General features: G+C 44.4%; 1 protein-coding gene across 1 annotated transcript in view; it reads right to left on the bottom strand.

The window, feature by feature from the left end:
• The window catches only part of ANKRD29 (ankyrin repeat domain 29), a 40,144-nt gene extending 25,010 nt beyond the window's left edge, over positions 1-15,134 (bottom strand). Inside the window, 4 exon segments of the mRNA XM_081149043.1 lie at positions 1,008-1,106; positions 5,275-5,280; positions 5,282-5,401; positions 15,005-15,134. Coding sequence (XP_081005169.1) covers positions 1,008-1,106; positions 5,275-5,280; positions 5,282-5,401; positions 15,005-15,016 — 237 coding nt within the window. The 5' untranslated portion in view covers positions 15,017-15,134.
• Between the last annotated feature and the right edge of the window lie 7,029 nt (positions 15,135-22,163).

The following is a 22,163-nucleotide window of genomic DNA, read 5'->3' as shown; positions in this document are numbered from 1 at the left end:
TCTCTGAGTACTGCTCCTCTCAACAGACCAGGCTTGCTAGTCCAGACAACAGAGAACCAGACTCCAGATTCCATCCATTAAGTGTCACTCTCCCATGGTCCAAGGCCATGGTGATGCCCAGAGTGCAGATGAGACTTCTAGATGCCCCATGGAACATCCAGCCCTTAACTGGCTCCACACAGGGTGGCAGTCCAGCTTGTAAGACGAGCTGTTCTGCGTGATGAAAGTTTGGTTAATGAATCGTCCTTTCTGAAACAACTGTAGGGCAGGCCTCCGGCTAAGAGTGGATCAAGGAAAACCAAGTGCCCCAGTCTGGTTTGGAGCTTGCTCCAAAATGCCCATCTCCGGTCTGAGTCAGTGTGGACTGACCTACACATGTGTCTCCATGAAGGTTAATTTCCCAGGCCCTATATTGTTTTTGGAAATATATGAACCCTTCTTAGACCTGAATCCCAAAGTATGTTAAAATGTCCTAGCCTCCCATTGCTCCTCTACATGGGACCAAGAATGGATCCTCTGGTCAGATGGAACTCCCAAGAATGCCTCTGAATGAAGTATGGGAACAGGCTCACATTTTAGTCCAATGCTCACCACATGGATTTTGGGAGGAGAGATTTAATACATAGCCAGTCAGAGAAGTTCTTTGAAAACATGGTTTGGTAGGGATAGTAGAGATAGTCTAGCAAGTGAGCCTCATTAAGAACAGGTTGGTGATATAATCCTTCTAAAAATACAATGATCTCTATGAAAATTCTATGAATTCTATAACACATCATCCCAGGGAAGAAGGGAAAACATGTGCCTAAGAAGATATGTTCAACTGAAGCACAACCAATGGTCAGTTCCTGGGCCTTGATTTAGGCACAATAAAGTCTGCAGTCTAGGCTTTAGTGTCTTATAGGAGAAAAGCAATGACTACTCTTGCCCTTCTTAACAATTCACCATTGTGAAAGCTTCAAGCCTTGGCCACCTGGGTCATTCTTAATCAAGTGCAATGTCTGACCTACCTCTCTCTGGAGATTGATGTCTGCTCCTTGGAGAACGAGCTCCTTCACACAGTCTATGTGACCGGCATAGGAGGCGACCATGAGGAGCGTGGTGCCATACTGGGGGGGGGAGAGACAGGTGAGCGGTTAGGCCATCGCATGTCAGAGGGGTCCTGGAGAAGAGGCTGCAGAGATGTCAGCTCCACCCAGGGCACGTCCACGCACAAAATTTCCCGCAGTGATAGAAGTGTTTTATGAATGATCTTATAACGCAGACTAGACGGGGGGGGGGGGGGGGGGGGGGGGAGAAGCAAAGTTACAATTGCTGAGGCTGGAATTTTCAATTTAAAACTTGACTTCTTCCATTACCTTCAGAATGCAGTCCAAGAGAACCATGGTTACTGCATTTTAAAGCAGCAGTCATGTAATGGTCTCATTTTATGGTTCATATTAAATGATTCTTGAGCCAAAATACTGCTATTGATGCAAAAAATGGGTTAAATGGCTTTCTGGGTTTAGAAGTCTTTATCTTCAAACTGATTCAGGTAGAGATGAAAGGCACTGTGATGAAATAAGAGACTACAGAAGCAAGTCAGGAGCCCTGGGGTCCACGTCAACCTTTGTCATTAGCCAACAGTGTAACTGAGACAAGTTGCTTCCAATTCCTGGGGCTCATTTATCTCATCTTTAATATGAGGTTGGACAAGGTGATCACCGAGGTCTCTTTCAGCTTTCAGATTCAAGGACTTGAGGTGTATCTGATACAGACCCTCCAATTCAAGTGAATGTTTGTAGTTAATTCATAGTTTTTCCCAGGGTTGAAATTGTAATCTGAACCACCACCTCTGCATACTCAGCAACCTGCGTTCCAGGAGTGGGTGATAAGAGATGTGCAATTCTGCACATGAGGAAGGCTCTCTAGGATGGGGGATAAGTGACTCTTAGGAGTGTCGTGGTATTTACATCTGTGGGATTTTATAGGAAGGCAGTAGAGTTCAGTAGTCCCTGACAGTATGACCTTGGGTGGGTTATCTAACATTTCAAAGGCTTATTTTCCTTATCTATAAAATGAGGAATAATTTAAGTATCTGCCTGATTAAACTAAATGGGAAAAAGATAATTTAGGCAACAGGCTTATCATATTAATGTTAGATATTAATTCAGCAAATGTTAGATATTAAAATATTATGACAGTTCAGTAAATGTTATCATCTGGCTTTTGTTGACTTCTGTGAATGACAATGCTACTTTTAGAAGTCTTGTTTGCTATAAGTAGAAGGTATAGGTAGTCAGGAAAAGCTAATGACTTCATAGAAGTGCTCTACGATACTTTCTGTACTCCATGTGACTCTACTTGGTATTTCAATGCAAGACCTTCATGTAGGCTGTACCATCCATTATTCAGTTGAACTCCTTCCTCCATATTTTCCAAGATTGGAGTGGCAAGCTTGGTATTACTAACTTCCTCTTGAATGCAAGCAATTTTTATTTAGATTGTGGATAGAAGAAACCTTGATTTAAAGCCAGTCTAAACAGACAAGCTATGACTATATTCTTTACATGAGAGGCAAGAAAATGTTTTTATCATGGGCCACACTGGCGTCAAAATAAAAATCATGATCCAGAGGCAGCAGAGAGCACTTAATTTGGATATTTAAAAAAGAAAATAAAAAATGTTAGGCTCATCTGTATTAAAGGGGGGGGGGGGAGAAATGAATGAAACAAATAACAAAAATGCTTTTTTTATAAACTGTATTTCAATTCTACATGATTGTCAATTGAGAAAAAGTCAGAGGTTGAGAAGAAGGGAAAAGAAAATAAAGAAGTCGTATCTGTTGATGACTTAAGCTACACAGAAATACTTACTTTCTATTCAAAACCTACTGGCTTGATTGCTTTTAATTCTCTAATGATTAAGGTTACTTCATTTCATTACCTGATGTTAAAATGTATCTTTCAAACAGACGGATTCTGAACAGAGTACATAGTGGATATAAATGTAGTGTAGACCACAACCAACAAGGTGGTGACATATACACATTCATATGTCTAAGAAGACTAAAATAACCTCACCACTGCACATCTTTGTGGTAAAAGTGTCAGAGAGATGAGCAAAGCAAAAACTGTAACCATCATTAAAGACAGCATTAATCTAGAAACTGAAGATGAATCAATGTTAGCAAACCAAAGTGCTGCCTGTTGCAGGTGGCCCAGAGATAACGTATATTTGTTCTTTACAAAGCTGTTTATTGGAGAAGTTTGAACGTGGTCATACTTGAGGTTAGGAGCAGTTCCCAGCAAAGGCCTGGGGCCTCTCCTTGCATTTGATGAGCTCTCACAGGTGTCCTAGGTGACCCTGAGGACCGGCCCCATTGGCAAGGGCAATACTAGCCTAGAGATCACTCACTATAAGAAGAAACCATCCTGGCACCCAGACTCCATGTTCAGGTGACATGTGGAGGAGGCAGAAACCCACCCAGGGAAATCTGGAGGGAACAAAGGCCTGCACCTTCCCTAGCATCTCCCTGCCTCTCAGTCGCCACTAATCTTAGAAACTCTTTCAGAATAAAAGAGCGCCTGAAATTACCATCATTTAGGCTTGCTCCTTTGGGTTAAAGAATCATCTCTCCTGAAAACTCCTGATGAAATGACTTTTTGTTTTAAACAGGGAGTAACCTAAAAACATATTAGCATCTACTCATAGAAGCATTTTTAATCAAAATAGCTGGGTCACCAGCAGACAGAAAGAGATGGAGTGTGGGCTCTCTGGAAAAAGGAGATGGTAGGAGGTGACCTCGGATGGGGAAAGGGCACTGAAGAAGCTGAGAGGGGAGCTGTCTGGGGGATAGGACATGTGTGGCGCTATGAGGCGACCCTGGGAAGCTGAAAGTCAGGAGAAAGTTTTAGGGGTGTCTGAAAAGGAGTGGCTTTAAGAAAAAGGGGAAAAGTGGTCCTCAACGAGTGAGTAGATGAGGCCACAATAAAAACCAGTGTCCCTGCTCCAGTTTTGCCCAGTGTGGCTCTACTGCTCACGAAGACCCAAGATCTCCCAGGGCGGCCAGGACACAGATGCCCAAGACCCCATTGTCAGTCTGGGTCCTAGAGAGGAACAGGCAGTACATTCAAACTGGGATAATTGGGAGAAAGTTTAACAAAGAGGCTATTTATGAAGCCGTGCCTGGGTGTAGGGACACTATAAGGAGCAGTGTAGCACTGGGAGCTAGTAACAGGGGGCGCCACCCCCAGCCCAGGCTGAAGGCAGGAGGGGAAGGTAGTGGCTCCCAGGATGCTACTGCCAGACAGAGCAGTCGGGGAGGGGGCACTGGGTTCCCCAACATCCCCATCCTTCCAACCTCTGATTCCTGCCAATGCTCCCATTGGCCAAACCCAACTGGAGGCCAGAGGGAAGTGAGTCCACTGGGACAGGGCACACAGTTCAGACGCTGGGACACAGGGGAAGCTGGAGAAGGGTGTGGGTGGATCTGGAGGTGCAAACCCAAGATACCCAGTACTGATGCCCCCAGGGGGTGAACTGGAGCACATGCTGATATCTCCCTCCGGCTGGTGGCTGAGCTCAATTACCAAATTTGTGCAATAAAAGCTGGAAACAGCACATCCTGTTTTCAGAAAAACAATAAGGCTCCTCTGAAAAACATTTTTATTTAAATCTTAAAATCAAAACATCTCTGTGTTCTCTCTCTCTCATTTGAGGTCCTTCTTGTCCCCAGAGACGTGGGGAAGTCCTGCTGAGGACAGAGAGATCATTACCTCTAGCTGCGGAGGGAGGGGCTTAGTCTTAGCGACGCCTGCCAGTGGGCAGCAGTGTCTCTTTTTAGTTCCCCTTAACTGACAATTAGTGTATTGATGTTTGCAAAGGTAATGAGAGAATGAGGGGCTCGGGGGGCAGGCTCCCATTTCTCAATTCTCTCAGCCTTGTAGAAAAAAATCCTAACTCTCACCTCCACCGCAGCCCCCGACTGTTCTAAGTTATCTCCAGCTTTTCATGGAAGCAGCTGGTTTGAATTCTCTGACTAAATACCCATCTCTTCTTGGAATCTGCCGATTCTGATCCCTGGTGAAGCATCTCTTTCCCTGCTGTGGCCTCCTTCTGTTTTATGCGTGTAATTGTCTCCCCAGGACATTTTAAAGCTCAGCAGGGGACCTTGGGCTTTTTGCGAAGGACAGAGCAAGCGAACTCATGAAAGAGTAGGTGAGCGCCGCGGGGAAACGCGTTCGGGACGTGCGCTCATGCCAAGGGGGGCATGGCGTGCTCTTGGCATGCGAATACCCGAGGGCCTCCGTACACTGTCCCTGCAGTCCACATCCACCCGCCCGCTGTTCAGCAGCAGCCTCAGCAGCGCCAGGTTTCCTCTCCTCGCGGCCCAGAAGGCAGCGTTGGCAAGCGGAGTTTCCTTCTGCAGAAGCAAAATGAAACAGGATCTCAAAATCAACACCGGTTAACATGACCACTTCTACGCAAACATATGCCGTGCAAAAGGCAGAATTTCCAGATGTGTCGTATCATTTGCAGGTTGCTTCTCCACCAATAGCTAACTGTAATATACTTGGTCAGGAAATGCGCTGTTTTGTAGTGGATACCTGAGCCCCAGTGCTGTTTATGAAGAGTAAGTTGTTGCTAATAGAGCACTATTAATACCCTATTTCCCACCAATGTACTCACTTTCCTGCCTCTGTGTCTTTGTTCACAGTTTCCTTTTTGCCTGAAATGAGTTTCCCCCCATCCTTCAAGGCCAAGGCTCTGTTTACATGCTATTTCCTCCCTGAATTGTTCCAAATTTCTCCTCACCTCTAAGCAGAGAAAAACCACTCCTAGCTCTGACCTCCCAAAGGAGTTTACCAGCACCTTTTCCATGCCCTCAACAGTTTCTACCCAATTTCAGCTGTCTGGATAAAGGCCTTTCTCTCCACCTAATTTTCTTTGCTTCAGCTGGAACCTGCCAGAGGTTCCAGTTGAGAACCAAGAACTCTGGGCAGAAAACGCTGTTACGTGTCCTCATATGGATCCTTCATGCTAGGTTATTTTAAAGTTGCAAAGTTAATGTTGGAACAAGACCTATGGAAGGAGCAGAGCTGGAAAACAGTTCTCCAGAATGAGAGATTTGGATTTGGAGAGTACAGTCGTGGTGGAGGCAGAGGACAGGCTTGGAGCCACACAGCTCTGGGTCTCAAGCCCAGCCCTGCACTATGGACTCCGTTTCCTCCCGCTTGGAAGGACATCACATTACCTGCCCTGTAGTTTAAGTTAAGGATTAAATGATGTAGGTTAACTGCGGGGCCCAACACATCATAAATGCTTACAAACCCTAGTTTCCTTCCTTCTCTCCCCTTTTCTTTACAAAGTTAGAATCAACAGGCAAAATTAAATTCAGAGTATTGGTACTAAATAAAGAATTTCACTGGTCTCAGAAAATTTTCTAGTATTCAAATTATTTAACAAAAAGACTCTTTTGGGTGGGCTTAAAACACCTACCTGACCCCAAGGGCCTTTTATGCAATGCCTTTTAAGTATAAGATATTAAATACAATTCCTAACTTATCTACACCAAGTTAAAGAGAAAACACTAACAATTTAAGCCACTCCATGGAGCCGTGTAAATGAAACCACAGTGACAGCGAGTGATGTGTGAGTACTTCATTCCAGAACCTTCCACACACAGCCAACTAAGGGCTCTTGTGCATTCTTGGATGAGAGCAGGCAAAGTGGGGAGTGATAAGCAGATTACAAACATACTTTGAATAGTTTCCTGGCTCAATTAGGAGGGAAAAAAATCACCTTAAATTCCAGGTGAACAATTTGCTTTCCTTGAAGGTGTAAATTTTACTGTCCCATGAGATTTCAGCCAAACTGCAATGACGGTGTTCACACCCAGCATTTGTGGCTTTTGCACAAGGCTGGGTCTAACATTATAGTTGTTATTAACTGGGTGAAGCAATAGCAAGGCAGGTTTGACTTGTATAATAAATCACGAAACAATGCCCTTTTAATATAGAGATTGCACAAGGCCAAAAAGAAGTTTGGGAGGGTAAGTTAGGAAGAGAATTTAAAATGTGCTATGGAACAGATCCACTGGCTTTTCTTGAAACATGAAGACTTGAGAGTAATAAATTGTAAATCGCTTTCAGTGATTTTGTTGTTTCACATTAAACCTAAATACCTTTCAAAAACCATCAGCAAACCACAATCTTCTATTCTCACTGAGAGCTCTCCAGCCAGGAGCCTCTCCTGCCTTTAGGATGGCCCCCGGGATTCCTCTCCTGCTCAGGCTACACATCCCAGTTTCCCACAATGTTCTAGAAAGCAAGCTTTGTGAAAAGCTGTAAATATTTCATTTTTCCTCAAGGGGTTGGTTTACTGGGAGATGGAAGCATGACAGAGTAGTCAATTTGGGGTAAGAAAGAGTGGAGTTCAAGTCCTGGCCCTGCTACTTCCCAGCTCTGTCACCTTGGGCAGGTTATTTAACTTTTCTCTGCCCAGTATAATGGGAATAATAATAGTAGTACCTCATTCATGTGTTGTCGGAGGATTAAATGAGACAATACACATAAATGCACTTTGATAGTAAACACACATGAAATCTAACTCTAAATGCACAGCCCTCACAGCTAGTTGAAATACTTGTCAGACTAATTTACTTGGGCACTAGCATGTGCTACGGACACTGGCACTGGCCAGGGACTAGGACTAGAGGTAAGAGTCACCTGATCTCTGCTCACAAATGGCTTTCTGGCCCAGTAGGAAAAGAAGTCATGCCAAGAGGCATCAGTTATTATAGGTGCAGGAGCAGGGATGCAGACACTTGTGGTGAGAGCAGAGAATGGTCAATCCTACCTTCTCTCCAATCCAAAGAGAAGGAATTCTTGGAAAGAGTTTTGAATTACGAGCAAGGGGCCTGGGTGACAAATGTCCCAGGCAGACAGGCTGGTGAGGCAAAGATGTGGAGGCTCCCCATGGTATCTGAGAACCATCTCTACCGGGGAAGGGCTGGAATGAAGGGTGTGAGGGGACAGAGGGCAGAGGGTCTGCAGGGGCACATCCTGAAGGATCTGCTGTGCCATGCTAACAGAGTTTGCACTTTATCCTGGTGGGCAAGGGGGAGCTGAGGAAGGGTTTTAAGGTGGGGGGGAGAGCATCTGTTTTGCATTGCAGGAAGGTCCCTGTGGCAGCCTCAGGGAGAATGGACTGAGGACTGGAGTCAGATGAGATCAGTGTCCACAAGGGTAAGGAGACTGCTGCATAAACAGGGCAGGAGACGATAAGGGCCCGAGATGAGGCAACAACAGTGGAATGGCAGGATGAGACAGAAGGAATCTTAAGGAGCTAAACTGACTAGTCTTGGTCTGCGATTATATGTGCAGGGGAGCAGGTAAAAGGAGCCTGGCTTGACTCCCAGGTTTCTGGTTCGAGTGCCTGGGTGATGTGGTGCCATTCATGAAAGTCAGGAATAACACATAAGGGACAGGTCTGGCGGGAAATGGTAAGTTCAGCTTTGAACATGCTGTTTCTAGTGCCTATGGGGCATCTAGGTGGAAAAGTCTAGCAAAGAAATGGGTAAGTTCTCCTATCACACTGGGGCTGACACATTATTGCAGGACAGGAATCTTGAGCTAATACTAAGTGCCTATTCTGTACCACTCGGAATGCTGTCTGCATATCCTAGCTCATTCGAGCCTCATCGTAGCTCAGTGAAGTGGGTACTGTCACCGTCCCAATGTACAGATGAGGAAAGCGGGAAATGACACGGCAGACGCTAGCCGCGGGCGGCCTGGTGCTTGCGGCTGCCTTTTTAGCCACCACACGGTTCCGCCTCCTGTGGAATTCTCCTCCTGTAGACAGCAAGGAACAGGCAGCAAGGAACAGTGGCCTCCTTCCTTTCCTCGTTCCAAGCTCCTCTTCTGCCAAGATGCAAAGGCCCTGACCTTCCTTCTCTTTGGGGTCTACACACACTACGATTCCTGGGTAACTCCAAACCTCCTCGGGTACAATATGCACAAAATCATCAATGCTGTGGAGTGGACCAGGGGCAAGCCCTTTGGTCTTTAAAGGAGACGATGCATGTGAAATGCTTCACACAAATTGTAAAGCACTTTACCAACTGCGCTATGACGACTCAAACTTTTTTTATTTTTCTCATCTCTACACGGCCAGTAAGCCCCTCTCAGGCTTGCTGTTGCCATGTTACGAGGAACAGCAATGACAGCCAACGTGGAGGCCTTGCTGTGTGTCAACCTGTGTGCTCAGCACTTTCACTGCTCTGATGCATCTAATTCCCAGAATAACCCCATCAGGTAAGTGCTCTCATTACTCTCATTTAAGGTGAGGAAACTGAGGCCCAGAAGTGAATTACTCAACGTCATACAGTTGGGAAGTAACAGAGCCAGGACTCTAACCCACGTCTGTTTGGGTCCAGAGTCCGAGGTCTTCTATCTTATTACCCTGTGAGAAAAACTGAAGATAACCTTCCCCTTGTGTCATATCCCCCCCCCCCCATTTACTGCCAGAATTTTGGCTCCTACACTCTTCATTAGCACACTACCAAAATTAAGGACAGGAAGGAAGGAAAGAGGAAACATAGACAGGAAATTGTTATTTGTACAGAACTGGAATTCCAATTAAAAGCCAAGATTGGGTAGAGATTTAAACTATTATTGGTTTTAAAAAGGGTTTAGAATAATGTGGATTTCAGTTGTATCCTTTAAGTCAATCAAGAGAACATGAGCTTTGTTCGATAATGTATTCTTTGATGTTAGAGGCCACTTCAAATGAAGATACAATGAAGGATGGAGAAGCTGTGTTCGGAAGGATGTATTTGATGTATTACTGGCTATTCTAATCCATTGTCCCACTTTGCGCTAAGCACTTGAAAATTTCAGAATGTTTAATAAACTTTAGAGAAGCCTAAACGCTGTATTATCAGTATTGTTACACTTCTGTGATAGGAAACTGAAGAGAAAAAAGTGATTTGCCCCAGGCATTCTGCCTTAGAGGTAGGATTTATATAACACCAGCATTTCCAAACTCAGAACTCAAGACCATGTTTAAAGTCTGTTGAAAACATATTATGACCAGAATAGGCAAATCTATAGAGATAGAAAGCAGATTAGCAGAATCTAAAGCTGGGGATTCTGGGGGAATAGAGAGTGACTGTTAATGGGTATGCGACTTCTTTTTGGGGTGATTAAAATATTCTAAAATTGACTGTGCCGATGGTGGCACAACTCTGTGTATATACTAAAACTGAAATGAACACTTTAAATGGATGAATTATATGTATGTCATCTGTATGTCAATAAAGCTGTTAAAAAACATAAGGGCTTTTGTTCATTTATTTTCCTGTGGTTCATCCAAATAATTTCAGCTGATGGGTGAACTGGAGCTGATTATGAGATAATTTACATATTTTCGGAACAAAGATGAAATATACAAGTTCCTGTACTTTTGGGCAAGGCATGAGCAGTTTCTAGCACCAAGATGAAACATGGTATTGAGATGCTCAAGAAAGACCTGGGTGTTGTTCTTTATCCAGTGATGTCACCTCTATTAGGGTAACCTCCCTCACTGTGTCCATCTAACCCCCGTGTTCAATTTTTGGCAACCTCAGCCCTGAAGAGTAAGTCCTGAGTAGGTGAAACAGCTGTTATAAACGGAGTAAATGTACTGAACTCCATGAACTTTATTCCACAAAAAGGCACAGGCCTGAATTCTGCGTCTGTTATTACTTTAAGGATAATTCTGAAGAACATGCGTCTGTTTTCCCAACCAGATCAAATTAGGAGTTGCCAATGGTGAAAGGGGAGGTTTACCAGAGGCAAACTGATAGCAGGAAAAACTGACTGCTGACAGCACAATGGAGAAAGGATAAATAATAGATGCAGAGGGTCCATGTGGCTCAGAGGCAAATAGCCCTGCACTTGGTGACTCTGAGTCACCAAGCAGGGGCGAAACTGTGATTTATCATGCTCTGTTTACTCTCCCACAGACTCCGCCAACGAGGCTGGGCATTTTAAACAAAGGCTTTGCAGACACAGGGCTAGAGCCTACGAGCCTTTCAGGGGGCTGTGAAAATGAACAGTGACTCTGTGGCTCCAAAGTCAGAGTTAATGAATATTTAATTAAAAAGCTACAAAATGTACTATCTTGCCGACCTGTTTAATTGCTAAAATTGGTATCCATAAAATACTGATGGCCTATGAAAGTAACTTGTAGGTCTGAGTCTGATTTTCTCACTATGTGAGAATTACTGACTACATATGGCAATGGCAGGAAAATCACGGACAAATCTAAATCGAATGTTATTCATGGCTAAACAATTTTAAAAGCAATGTTATAAAAATCCTTCCAAAAATATACAATAAAAAGTCTCTGTTATTATTGTGGGCTGTGGGTACATTTTAATATGTTTGATATGATGTGAGCTAGGGCCAGTGCAGGCTTAGCCTCTCCTCCAGTCTTCCCTCTGTGCCTTTTGGAACTTCATGGAAAATCAACTCCTCTTAATCTTAACCTAGCACAGAGTGCTTCTTCTGTCTCCCAGCAGAAAGCTAGCTCCCCAGTACCCCTGCCTGGTAGAGGGAGCCCACACCAGCCCTAGGGTGGAAAAAGGAGCTGGGCCCTCCTCACCTGGTTTCCAGACACTGCCTGTAGTCAGGTGTACGAATCTCTGCTTTTTCAACACTCAGGCCATCCCACCTCACCTCACCTGGTAGTTGTTGCCACCTGATCATTCTTTGTTCTTCACTGAAAATTTTGGTACTTCCCTCATCCTGGTCTTCACTTTACAAAACATCAATATCCACGCTCAACCTCACCTCCTTTCTTCTACTCCAATGGAAAAGGTTTTTCTCCACCTGTCTAGTTAATCCCTGCAATTAATAAAGCCCTGCTCACTCCCTGCGCCTCCCACCTCCTGTGTACTTCATCCATCAGCTCAGTTAGCCCTTCCACTACCAAGCCTTCTCAGCACTCTCTACTGTCATTTTAAAAATACCTTTTTATTGAGATATACTTTATACGCTATAAAATCCATCCTTTTAAAGCACTTAATTCAATGGGTTTAGTGTGTTCTCAAGGTTTTACAACCACCACCATACTATTCCAGAACATTTCATCACCCAAAGAGAAACCTTGTAGCTGCTAACAATCATTCCTCATCTTCCCCAGTCCCTGACAACCACTAAGTCTACTTTCTATCTCTGTGGATTTCCCTATCCTAGACATGTCATACAAATGCAATCATACAATATGTGCCCTTTTGTGTCTGGCTTCTTTCACTTAACATAATGTTTTCAAGGCTCTCCCATGTCACTGCATGTCAGTACTTCAATCTTTTTATGGGTGAATGATTTCATTGTATGGATAGATCATCTTATGGCCTGAATATTTGTGTCCTTCCCTACCAAATTCATATGTTTGAAGTCCTAACCCCCTATGTGACGGTATTATGAGGTGGAGCCTTTGGGAGGTAATTCAGTTTAGATTAGGCAGTTGAGGCCCATGAGAGGATTAGTGCCCTTAATAGAAAAGGAAGACACACCAGGGCTTCCTCTCTCTCGTCTGAGGATATAGAGAGAAGGTGGCTGTTTGCAAGCCAGGAAGAAGGTTCTCACCACACACTGAATCTGCAGCTTGATCTTCGACTTCCCAACCTCCAGCACTGTGAGATACAAAATTCCTGTTTTTTAAGCTACCCAGTCTATAGCATTTTGTTATGGCAGACCAAGCTGACTAACATATACCACATTTTGTTTATCATCAGCTGATGGACATTTGGATTGTTTCCACCTTGGAGCTATGATGAATAACATTGCTGTGAACATTTGTGTATAAGTGTTTATGTGAACATATGCTTTCATTTCTCTTGGGTATATATCTAGGACTGAAATTGCTGGGTCACGTGGTAACTCTATGTTTAATGTTTTGAAGAACTACCAGACTGTTTTAAAATATTGCTGCATCATTTTCTTTTCCTACCAGCAATGTATGAGGGTTCTAATTTCTCCACATCTTTGCCAACACCTGTCATTGTCTGTCTTGTTGATTAGTCATCCTAGTGGGTGTGAAGCGGTACCTCACTGTGGTTTTGACCGGCATTTCCCTGATGGCTAATAATGTTGAGCATCTTTTCAGTGGCTTATTGGCCATTTGCATATCTTCTTGGGAGAAATGTGTATTCACATTCTTTGCCCATTTTAAAATTGGGTTGTCTTTTTATTGTTGAGATATCTATCACCTTTAATGACGCTCAAGCGTCTACCATTTTAAAGCAAACAAACCCTTGGCCAAGTCTGGATGCCGGCTACAGCCACTGTTTCTGGCAGAATTTTTTGAAAGAGTTCTCTACACTTACGGTTTCCACCCACTCTCTTTTCAAGCGATTGCAATCTGGCTCCTGAACCCCACACTTCACTGAAACTGCTCTCATCAAGGTCACCAATGGCTGTTTTGTTACTAAATTCAATGGACACTTTTCAGTTCTTAGCTTGTTTGATTTCTCTGTGGTATTTAACTCCGAGTCTCTCTCCATGTTTATTCAAAGGCTAGAGATTCTTGGCTTAAATGATGGCGCATACTTCTGTATGTTCTCACACATTTCATAAAACTGGCTGATGCCCAATGGGCTTCTCTTATTCTGCTCATTCTTACGTCTTGATCTTCAAGATTTTGTCCTCAGTCCTCTTATTTTCCACCTTTACATGGTCTCACTGGGTAATCACATTCATTCCCATGAGTTCAGTTACCACTTAACACTGCTTACTCCTAAATCAATCTCATCTCTAGCTCCTTCTGTCTGTCTGTCTGTCTCTCTTGCCCAGACTACCCTCCTAGGCTCCCAGTTTGTACATCTGTCTATTCAGCAGCTCTTCCTGGACTCCTAGCAATCCTTAAGCTTTCCATGTCCCAAAATGAACATTTTCTCCTTACCTAACTCCATGAATAACATCAATTACTGAATTCTGGAGATTTAAGCATTTTAAAGTCACTAATTTTGTCTATGTCCTTCCATCTTCCACAACCGTGCCCTAGTCCAGTACCATTTAACAAGACAACCCCAACATCTCCCTGTTTGGTCTCCCAGCTCCACTCTCCCGACTGTAGCCAGAGGTCTTTTCCACCATGTAAATCTCACCCAGGCATTCCTCTGCTTACATGAGCCACAGCAGGAGATGGGATTACAGTGGCTTTGGAGCCAGATACACCAGGGTTTGGTTTCAATCTTAACACTATTCATTTACTGGCTGCAAAACCAGAGAGGAGCTAATTAATCAGGTTTTAATTTTCTTGTTTTGGGGGTTTTTTTTTGGTTTGTTTTTTAAAAAAGAGCCAGGAAAATACAATCTCATGGGTCTTTTGATGATTCGGAAGATGAAAAGTGATGCCCTTAGTTCAGAGTTGGGCACATTTTAACTGCTCAGAACATTTTTAACTATTATTTTTACTAAATCTTTCAATAGAAGGAAATCAACTAACCTCATTTTCATCCTAAAATGTACAGATATAATGGAATGACTTTAATAAACTCGTTTAAGACAAGACTCCTTTGCGCACTGAGCCTGGTAATCAATTACAGCTCCGCTCTGCGCTGGTCATCCCGCTTCAGTGTCCAAAACGTACCCTGGAGAGGAGGCGGCGGCGCGGCCGGCCTTCCGAAACGGAGACGCAGAACCGGACTCGCGGCCTGTCCCCGACAGCGGCCGCAGCGAGCGCGGGCCCAGGGCTTCCTCCGCGCGCGTCCGTTACCCCGGCGACAGTCCCCGCCGCCCGGCTCACCTGACCTGCAGCCCAAGTACCCAAAGCCTTTCTGGCACAGCGCAAACATCCAAACCGCAAACGACGGGAACCATCCCAGGCGGGTCGCCTCCTCCCGCCCCCACCGGCACCCGGGCGGCGCCCACCCCACCCTGCGGGCGCTGCGGCGGCGGCTCGGGCGGCTCTGCGTGCGGGCTCCGCCGCCGCGGGCCTGTCGCGGCCCCGCACGCCCTCCCGGCGCCCGCCGACTCACCTTGAAGGACATCCCGCACGTGTCCGCGCGGCCCGGCGCGCTTCCGGCTCGGGGCGCCCGCGCCCGCTCTCCGCCCCGCGCCCGCCGCTTTCCGCAGAGGGGCGGCCTGCGCGGCGCCCAGCGCTCCCGCCGCACCGCCACCCCCCCGCAGCCTTTGCAGCAGACGGGGCGGGGCAGGGCGGGGGGAGGGGAGGGAAAGGGGGAGGGGGGATAGGAGAGGAGGGAGGAGGGGAAGGGGGAGGGGCGGGAGCTGCGGGGGTTCGCACACACGCTCTCCACGTACCTACCTCCCTCGCTCCAAACTCCGCACGCCCTGCGCGCTCTGCACGCACCCAGGGGTTCACACAGGCGCACCCCTGCACACCCACACCCTCAGACCCGCACTCCTCTCGGTCCACACTCTCGCACTCCAAGCTGTACACGCCACAGCGTGCGAGCTCGCCACGGTCCGCACACCCGCCCTCCTCGCCCGCTCACACTTTCTCACACGCCCCACGCGCATCCGCGTTCCCACGGCGCACACGTACACTCGCTCCAAACTGCACACACACTGTACGGACTCCACACTCCCCACACGCAGGTCACACGCAATACTCCCACCCCACCCCCACCCCCACCCCCACCCAGCTCCCGAAGAGCACGGTCTGCACTAGAGGGCCCTCAGCCTTCATCACAGCACGACTGTGACGATGATGTGAATGGAACACGACACAGGCATTCACCCAGCATCCCGCTACCCCTTCAAATAGCTGTTTTCATTTCTATTTCTTTCTTTCCAGGTTTTCTTTTCTTTCTTGTCCTTTTTTCTACTAATCTGTTGGTTTTGTTTCCCCTTCCTGGGGAAAGATCCAGGAAACAAGCCTTTTGGTTGAACCAGTAACAAGTGGTAATTTCCTTTTGGAAGGTGAGGGGCAAATACACTCATGGCTCTTTTGATGACACCTGCCACCCCCTCCTCTTGGCTTTCGGCGGCACACCTGCCATGTATGCCCACTCCCTCACACATACTGCTTGCTGCCTGCCCGGGTTGGTTTGGGAGAAGCAAAAGTGGGAGAGTCACATATTTTTTAATGAAAATAAATAAATAAATAATTTTTAATATATAAAAGACAATACCTTTCTAGAAAATTCAAAGCCAAAGTAGAAGTGGATATCTCACACCCTTGCACTATAGGAATCTACTTATTTTTCCCCCTCACCACTGTTTCTGCCTCCTTCCCTCTTTTCAATTGAATTCATAATGAATAATTTATAAGGTAAAAACTAAAAATAAAAGTTAACAATGACAGCAAAAATGTTTACCCTTTATAGATAAGTTGTATTATTTTGTGTTTAAAATAATTTGAAAACAAAAGCTTCCACTCACAAGTCTTTTCATAGTTGGTTTTAGAAACTTTATGTTAAAAAATCCCAGGAAGGGAAGAGCAGAGCTTCTGTAAGACACGAGTACACAATTTTTGTCCCCTCATAACCAGGTGGGTTGTGTCTAAGACCATGGTGTTTGCCCTGAGCTGGTATGTTTCATAGAGGACCAAGGAAATCTAGAACATCATCATCAATAGCAAAAACACCACCACCCTCGGCAACAAAATAAAAAACAAAACCAATCTGCCAAAAAAGAAATGTGATATTTGTTCATCCTTGTTACTCTTAATTGAACCACAATTATAAAAGAACTCACTAGCTTATTTTATTTGACATGGAGACCAGGACAAGGGAGAAAAAGCAGAAAGAATTACACAATATTACCAAGCAGGTTTTAAAAGCATTATGTATAGATGGTTAACATCCATCAAATAAATCCATCCACATTTGTATTCCCAGAACCTTTCATGGCTTCTAGCACATAGTAAGAGGTTTTGATGAGTTGTTAAGAGCAGGGTTTTGGATCACTTATTAACTTCCTAATCTTGGAAAAGTTTTTGGGTTCGATTGTAAGAAATTCCCAGTTTTCTAGGTCAAAATCATATGAACTTGCCATTTTAACTGATCAAAAGTAGGCATATATCAGCAGTTTTATCTGATTTAAACTAATACTTAATCTCTCCAAACTTTGATTTCCTCAGCTGTAAAATGGAGATAATTGTCCTCATTGGATTGTTGTGATGAATAAATTAATTTAATGACTATAAAGCACATAGCATTGTGCTTGACACATGCAACTTCGCATTAAATGCTAGCTGTTATTATCATTATTATCATTGCTATTCTTATGTAAAAAATATTAGTTGAATGAATCAGTGCATGCACGAATGGAAAATTATAATTAATGCCATCCTTTAACCTACTGAGTGGGAGAAAGTATTTGCAATTCATATATCTGACAAGGGGCTAATATCCAAAATATATAAAGAACTCATATAACTCAATAGCAAAAAAACCCCCAAATAACCTGATTTAAAAAATGGGCAGGAGGTTTGAGGCATTTTCCAAAGAAGACATCCAGATGGCAAATGGGTACATGAAAAGATGTTCAACATCCCTCATCATGAGGAAAATGCAAATCAAAACCACAATAAGATATCACCTCAGTCCTGTTAGAATGGCTATCATCAACAAGACAAGCAGTAACAAATGTTGAGGAGAAAGGAAACCTTTGTGCATTCCCACTGCTGGTGGGAATGTAAAGTTGTGCAGTCACTATGGAAAGTAGTATGGAGGTTCCTCAAAAAATTAAAAATAAAACTACCATATCATCCAGCAATTCCACTTCTGGGTATTTATCTGATGAAAAGGAAAGCACTAATTTGAAAAGATGTATGCAACCCCATAATTATTTAAGTATTATTTTCAATAGCCAAGACATGGAAACAACCTAAATGTCACTGATGGATGAATGGACAAAGAATGTGTGATATATATATATATTCAAAGAAATATTATTCATCCATAAAAAAAGAAGAAATCTTGTCATTTGCAACAACATGGTTGGAATTTCAGGGCATTATGCTAAGTGAAATAAGACAGGAAAGATAAATATGGTATATTCTCATTTACATGTGAAATCTAAAAAATAAAACAAACATAAAAACCACAAACTCATCAATACAGACAAAAGATTGCCTGAGGTGGAGGGTGGGAGATGGGCAAAAAGGGAATCAAGAGGTACAGATTGGAAGCTATTGGTATGTTGTATCAGCTTTGTAGGGTCTTTAGTTGTAATTAAAGTTATAGCGTATTGTAAATACTGCTGTTGATTCAGCTATGTTTCCTTTGATACCTAAATCTATTTAAGAGATTCCTTCTTTGACAATATATTCTTCATCATTGAAAAGAATGTTTAGAATCTCATTTGCTAAAATTTTTTTATTGTTCATTGATGAATTGATAACAGTTGTGTATATGCTCTGCTTGCTTGCCTAAGTATTCTCTCTCCTTCTGGGTAGGGCATTCCAATGTTGTCCCCAGGTGCGGTAACCTGGCCTGTGGAGTCATGGTTCTGGCTTAGCTTTGTATAAAGACTGCACTGTACCCCCTTTTCCCCAGGGAGCAGGAGGGCCACACTGATATAGAGGAACATCACGAAATGACTCAACTTTCCCCCAAGTAGCCAATAGCCATCCAGGCCTCTTTTACTATTTGCTTTTTGGTACACACTAGTAATTTTGTTTTATTATCCATAGTGATTGAACAAAATGTTAGCTGTCATTCCTTTATATGATTGGGGTCAGTGAAGCTCTCTTGGGGGCCAGCCGCCTTTGGCGCTGCTCCATCAAATGTTTTGCAGGTTAAAAATTGTCATGATGAACTGTGAGCTACGCATGGCAGGATTTCTGGGAAATTCAACTATGACCCAGTGGTCTAAGCACTGTGGTAGAAATGCCAGTCCCGCGAGTTTTCATCTCCCAGCAGATGTCTAGATTGTGCCTGAAGTGTTTGATTTTCATTAGAATATTTAGCATTATTGTGTAACTCTCTCAGCTTTCTCAGCTTCCAACATTTGTTTAAAGAGAATTAGGTTAATAATTGGAAAGTACCCTGTCACTAATCTGGCCCTTGGGCATAAAAGCATCTATAATGGATGGGCCCAGAAGAGGTGCATCCTAACTGAAGCTACTTTTAGCATTCCACTGAGGATTTGAAGTATCCATGCAAAAGCATTATCTTTTAATGTACTGAGTATCCTGAATGCTGACCAGCTAAAATCTCAGCCCTCATGTTTTATTATCAAGTTGCTAAACCCATAAGAGGCAAACATGTAGCAGACACTCAAAGATTTATTTCTAAATTATTTGCGAAGTCGGGACTTGTTTTGCTTAATCTTTACTGAACCAAAACAATTTAAAAGAAGCCAAAAAAAGCTGAGTTTAGTCCTTAGGGAAAATAGACTAGAAGACTCTCGTGCTATGGAAATTCTCTCACAGCCTTACGTGGGAGCAAGAGTGAACGTCAAATTTAATTTTGTTTGTGGAGAAAACAGACTCCCTCCCTCCACAGTTAGAAATGCAGAATATAGTATTTGACTTTTGGGGCCCTTATCTGGCATTATTTAGCAATGTACCAAACTGTATCTTAAAAACTGTGTAAATATCAAGTGTGGTAGGAGTCTCATTCTTTCAGCAAGGGTTCCTTGGTGGGCTCCATACAGCTTAGAGATAGGATGGGAGCAAGGGTTAGTGGAACTTCAGTGGGACTGAACATCAGGCTGTGGGTCACATGGAGTCAGATACCATGTTTGCCTCTCTCTTTGCAGCCCCAATGCTAAGTCCAGCCCCTAGCACATAGCAGGTACTTACTGAATATTTTTAAATGAATGAATTCTCGTGGATAACCTGAGAATCCATCAGCCTCTCAGATATGGGACCAAAGCTATTGATGCCCTTTTCTCTAATGTGATTTGGAGTCTATGTCTGTGCAGTTCTTCTATTCAGGAATCGAAACCATGTAGCTTGTGAGGGAGGCCATCAGGCAGGCAACAGTAGAGAATGTCATCCTATATTTGCACAAAGGCTAGTGCCGGCTAGAACCACCATCATGGCTGCGCTGAGCAGAGCCTTCCCACCTCTCCCCCAAAAGACCTCTCATCACTGGTCCCCAACGTGGGGCTGGAAGGTGCCTCAGGGACTTGAGAGTTATTGCTAAGGGGCCATGACTCCATTTTTGTGTGTGTGTTTTAAATTAACTGGTACTTCATGTATGTAGATGTATGTTGTGTGGGGAGAGTGGAGGGGGTGCTCTGGAATTCTGAAGTTGAACAAGAGACCCTATGCTTGTAGAGGATGCCCCCACCCCCACTCTCCATTCCCCCAGAGGTGCACTCAAACCAAGCTGAGGCCACAGCCTTTCATAGGTCACTGCTGGCTTTGATGCCTTTTGTAGGGATAGGTGTAGGAATCTCAGTTCCCCCAGCAAGGGGAATAAAGCTGAAGAAGGAACCATAAACAAAAAGTGGAAGGGTATGGGGAGAAATCCAAGCGACTTCACTGGAAAGAGAAATGTCAGCAGAAACTCCCAGAAGAGCAACAATCAAACATGGTTTTTGGACAAAAGGGTTCTTATTGTTGGGAATAGGTTTTGACCGTGCCACAAATAAAGACACAAGAAATGGAAAGTAACTCGGCAAGGCAAACTTTACTTCTGCAGAAGGGTGCAGAGCTACCCCAAACAGGCAGGCAAGCACACCAAAGGGGGAGTCCTTGGGCTTTATCCCTAACGCCAGCGCCACTGCGCCATGGCCTGTTGGCTGGGGTGAGGCTTCTCAAGCTAAACCGACTTGCCTAAAGCAGAAAACGCGCGCCCTGGAGGGACCCTTGGGTTGGACAATTGGGCACCTATGTACTGAATACAAAATAGAGGCTGCTATGGTAACACGGAGGACGCTAAGGTGGGCATTGATTCAGTTGGGCCTATTCTAATCCCTTTGACAGAAAAGATTCCTTCTTACATTATATTATCTGCCTTCAGTCTGGTTGCCAGGATTATGACACCATGGGGATGTGTCAGTCCCAGGATGGGGCCAATGTCCTGAGTTTTTCCATAGCAGGGCCTGTCAGAGCTGGGGCTCAGCATGTGGCCTGAAAGCCAGTCCACTATGGCTTAATCCTGGAGCTAGTCAGGGTCACTGAGGGGGCCAGGGATCCAAAGTGCTCCCCACAGGACTGAAGCAGCCTGGAGGCTGGTCAGGTGTCCTGAGGGCAGAGACAGGAGTCAGGGCTATGTGCAAGGCAGACCAGTTGACCAGAGGATGTTAGGGCAATAGGCGCTTCCATATGACTGCTGACATGCCCTCCAAGATGCTGGGGTTCTGGCAAGGTAAAAAGTGGGCAGCAGGGAGCTATGTCCAGTAGAGAAGGTCAGCAGGTAAATGCAGAAATGTGATTACTAAGGACTGATGATTAATGGCAAGAGCAAAGAAAGCTTCCAGGTTCTGAGAAATCAGAATCCTGGGCAGGAGACTGGACAGAAATTCAGACACAATGGGTCAAGACCTGTTTCCAGAACCGGGCAAAAAACTAACAATGGCTAGTCTAATTGGAAGAGTACTATGTGTGAGTATTGCATTAGACCCTTTATAACGATGACTTCATTCAAATATGCCATGGGTAAAATTTTTCAGATGAAGAAAGAGACTAAAGAGGTTAACAACCTGGCCCAAAGTCACAGAAACTAGTTGATGGGGGAAATGGGACTTAACTACACTGCATAGTGGAAGCTTTGTCAGGGGAGCAGGGGCAAGGTGAAGGGCAAGGGTCCGCCCAGCCCTGCAGCAGACGTATTCACAGACAGTGTCATTTAACCTTCACAGTGTCCTTTTTTTTTTTTTCCAGATGAGTGATCCAAAACATATAGAGACTTAAGTAGCTTATCTTACAGCACACAGGAAGGGGGCAATAACCCAATTAATGGGACTCAAGTACATGCCAGAGTAAAACCAGCAGCAAGACTGCCCTGAGGCTGATGCACCAGGTGGGAAGAGGAATGTAATGACTGCTATACATTCAGGCCTCTTTACTCTGAAATCTGAGTTAGTCAAGGTCCTTTAGGATACAGAGGAATTTTGAAGATACACAACTTCAAGGACCCTGACTTCCTGTACTAAGTGTAAGGAGTGGCTTTCACCTGATATAACCCAAAGATACATTTACCTTCATAACAAATGAGTCATAGATTTAGTCCTTACATTGAGTTGAACACTTTGCACCCATCTCTCTCCTCAAAG

The sequence above is a fragment of the Miniopterus schreibersii genome, assembly GCF_964146895.1.
Source record: "Miniopterus schreibersii genome assembly, chromosome: 10".
Lineage (NCBI taxonomy): Eukaryota > Metazoa > Chordata > Mammalia > Chiroptera > Miniopteridae > Miniopterus > Miniopterus schreibersii.
This window is presented reverse-complemented; position numbering and strand designations above follow the sequence as displayed.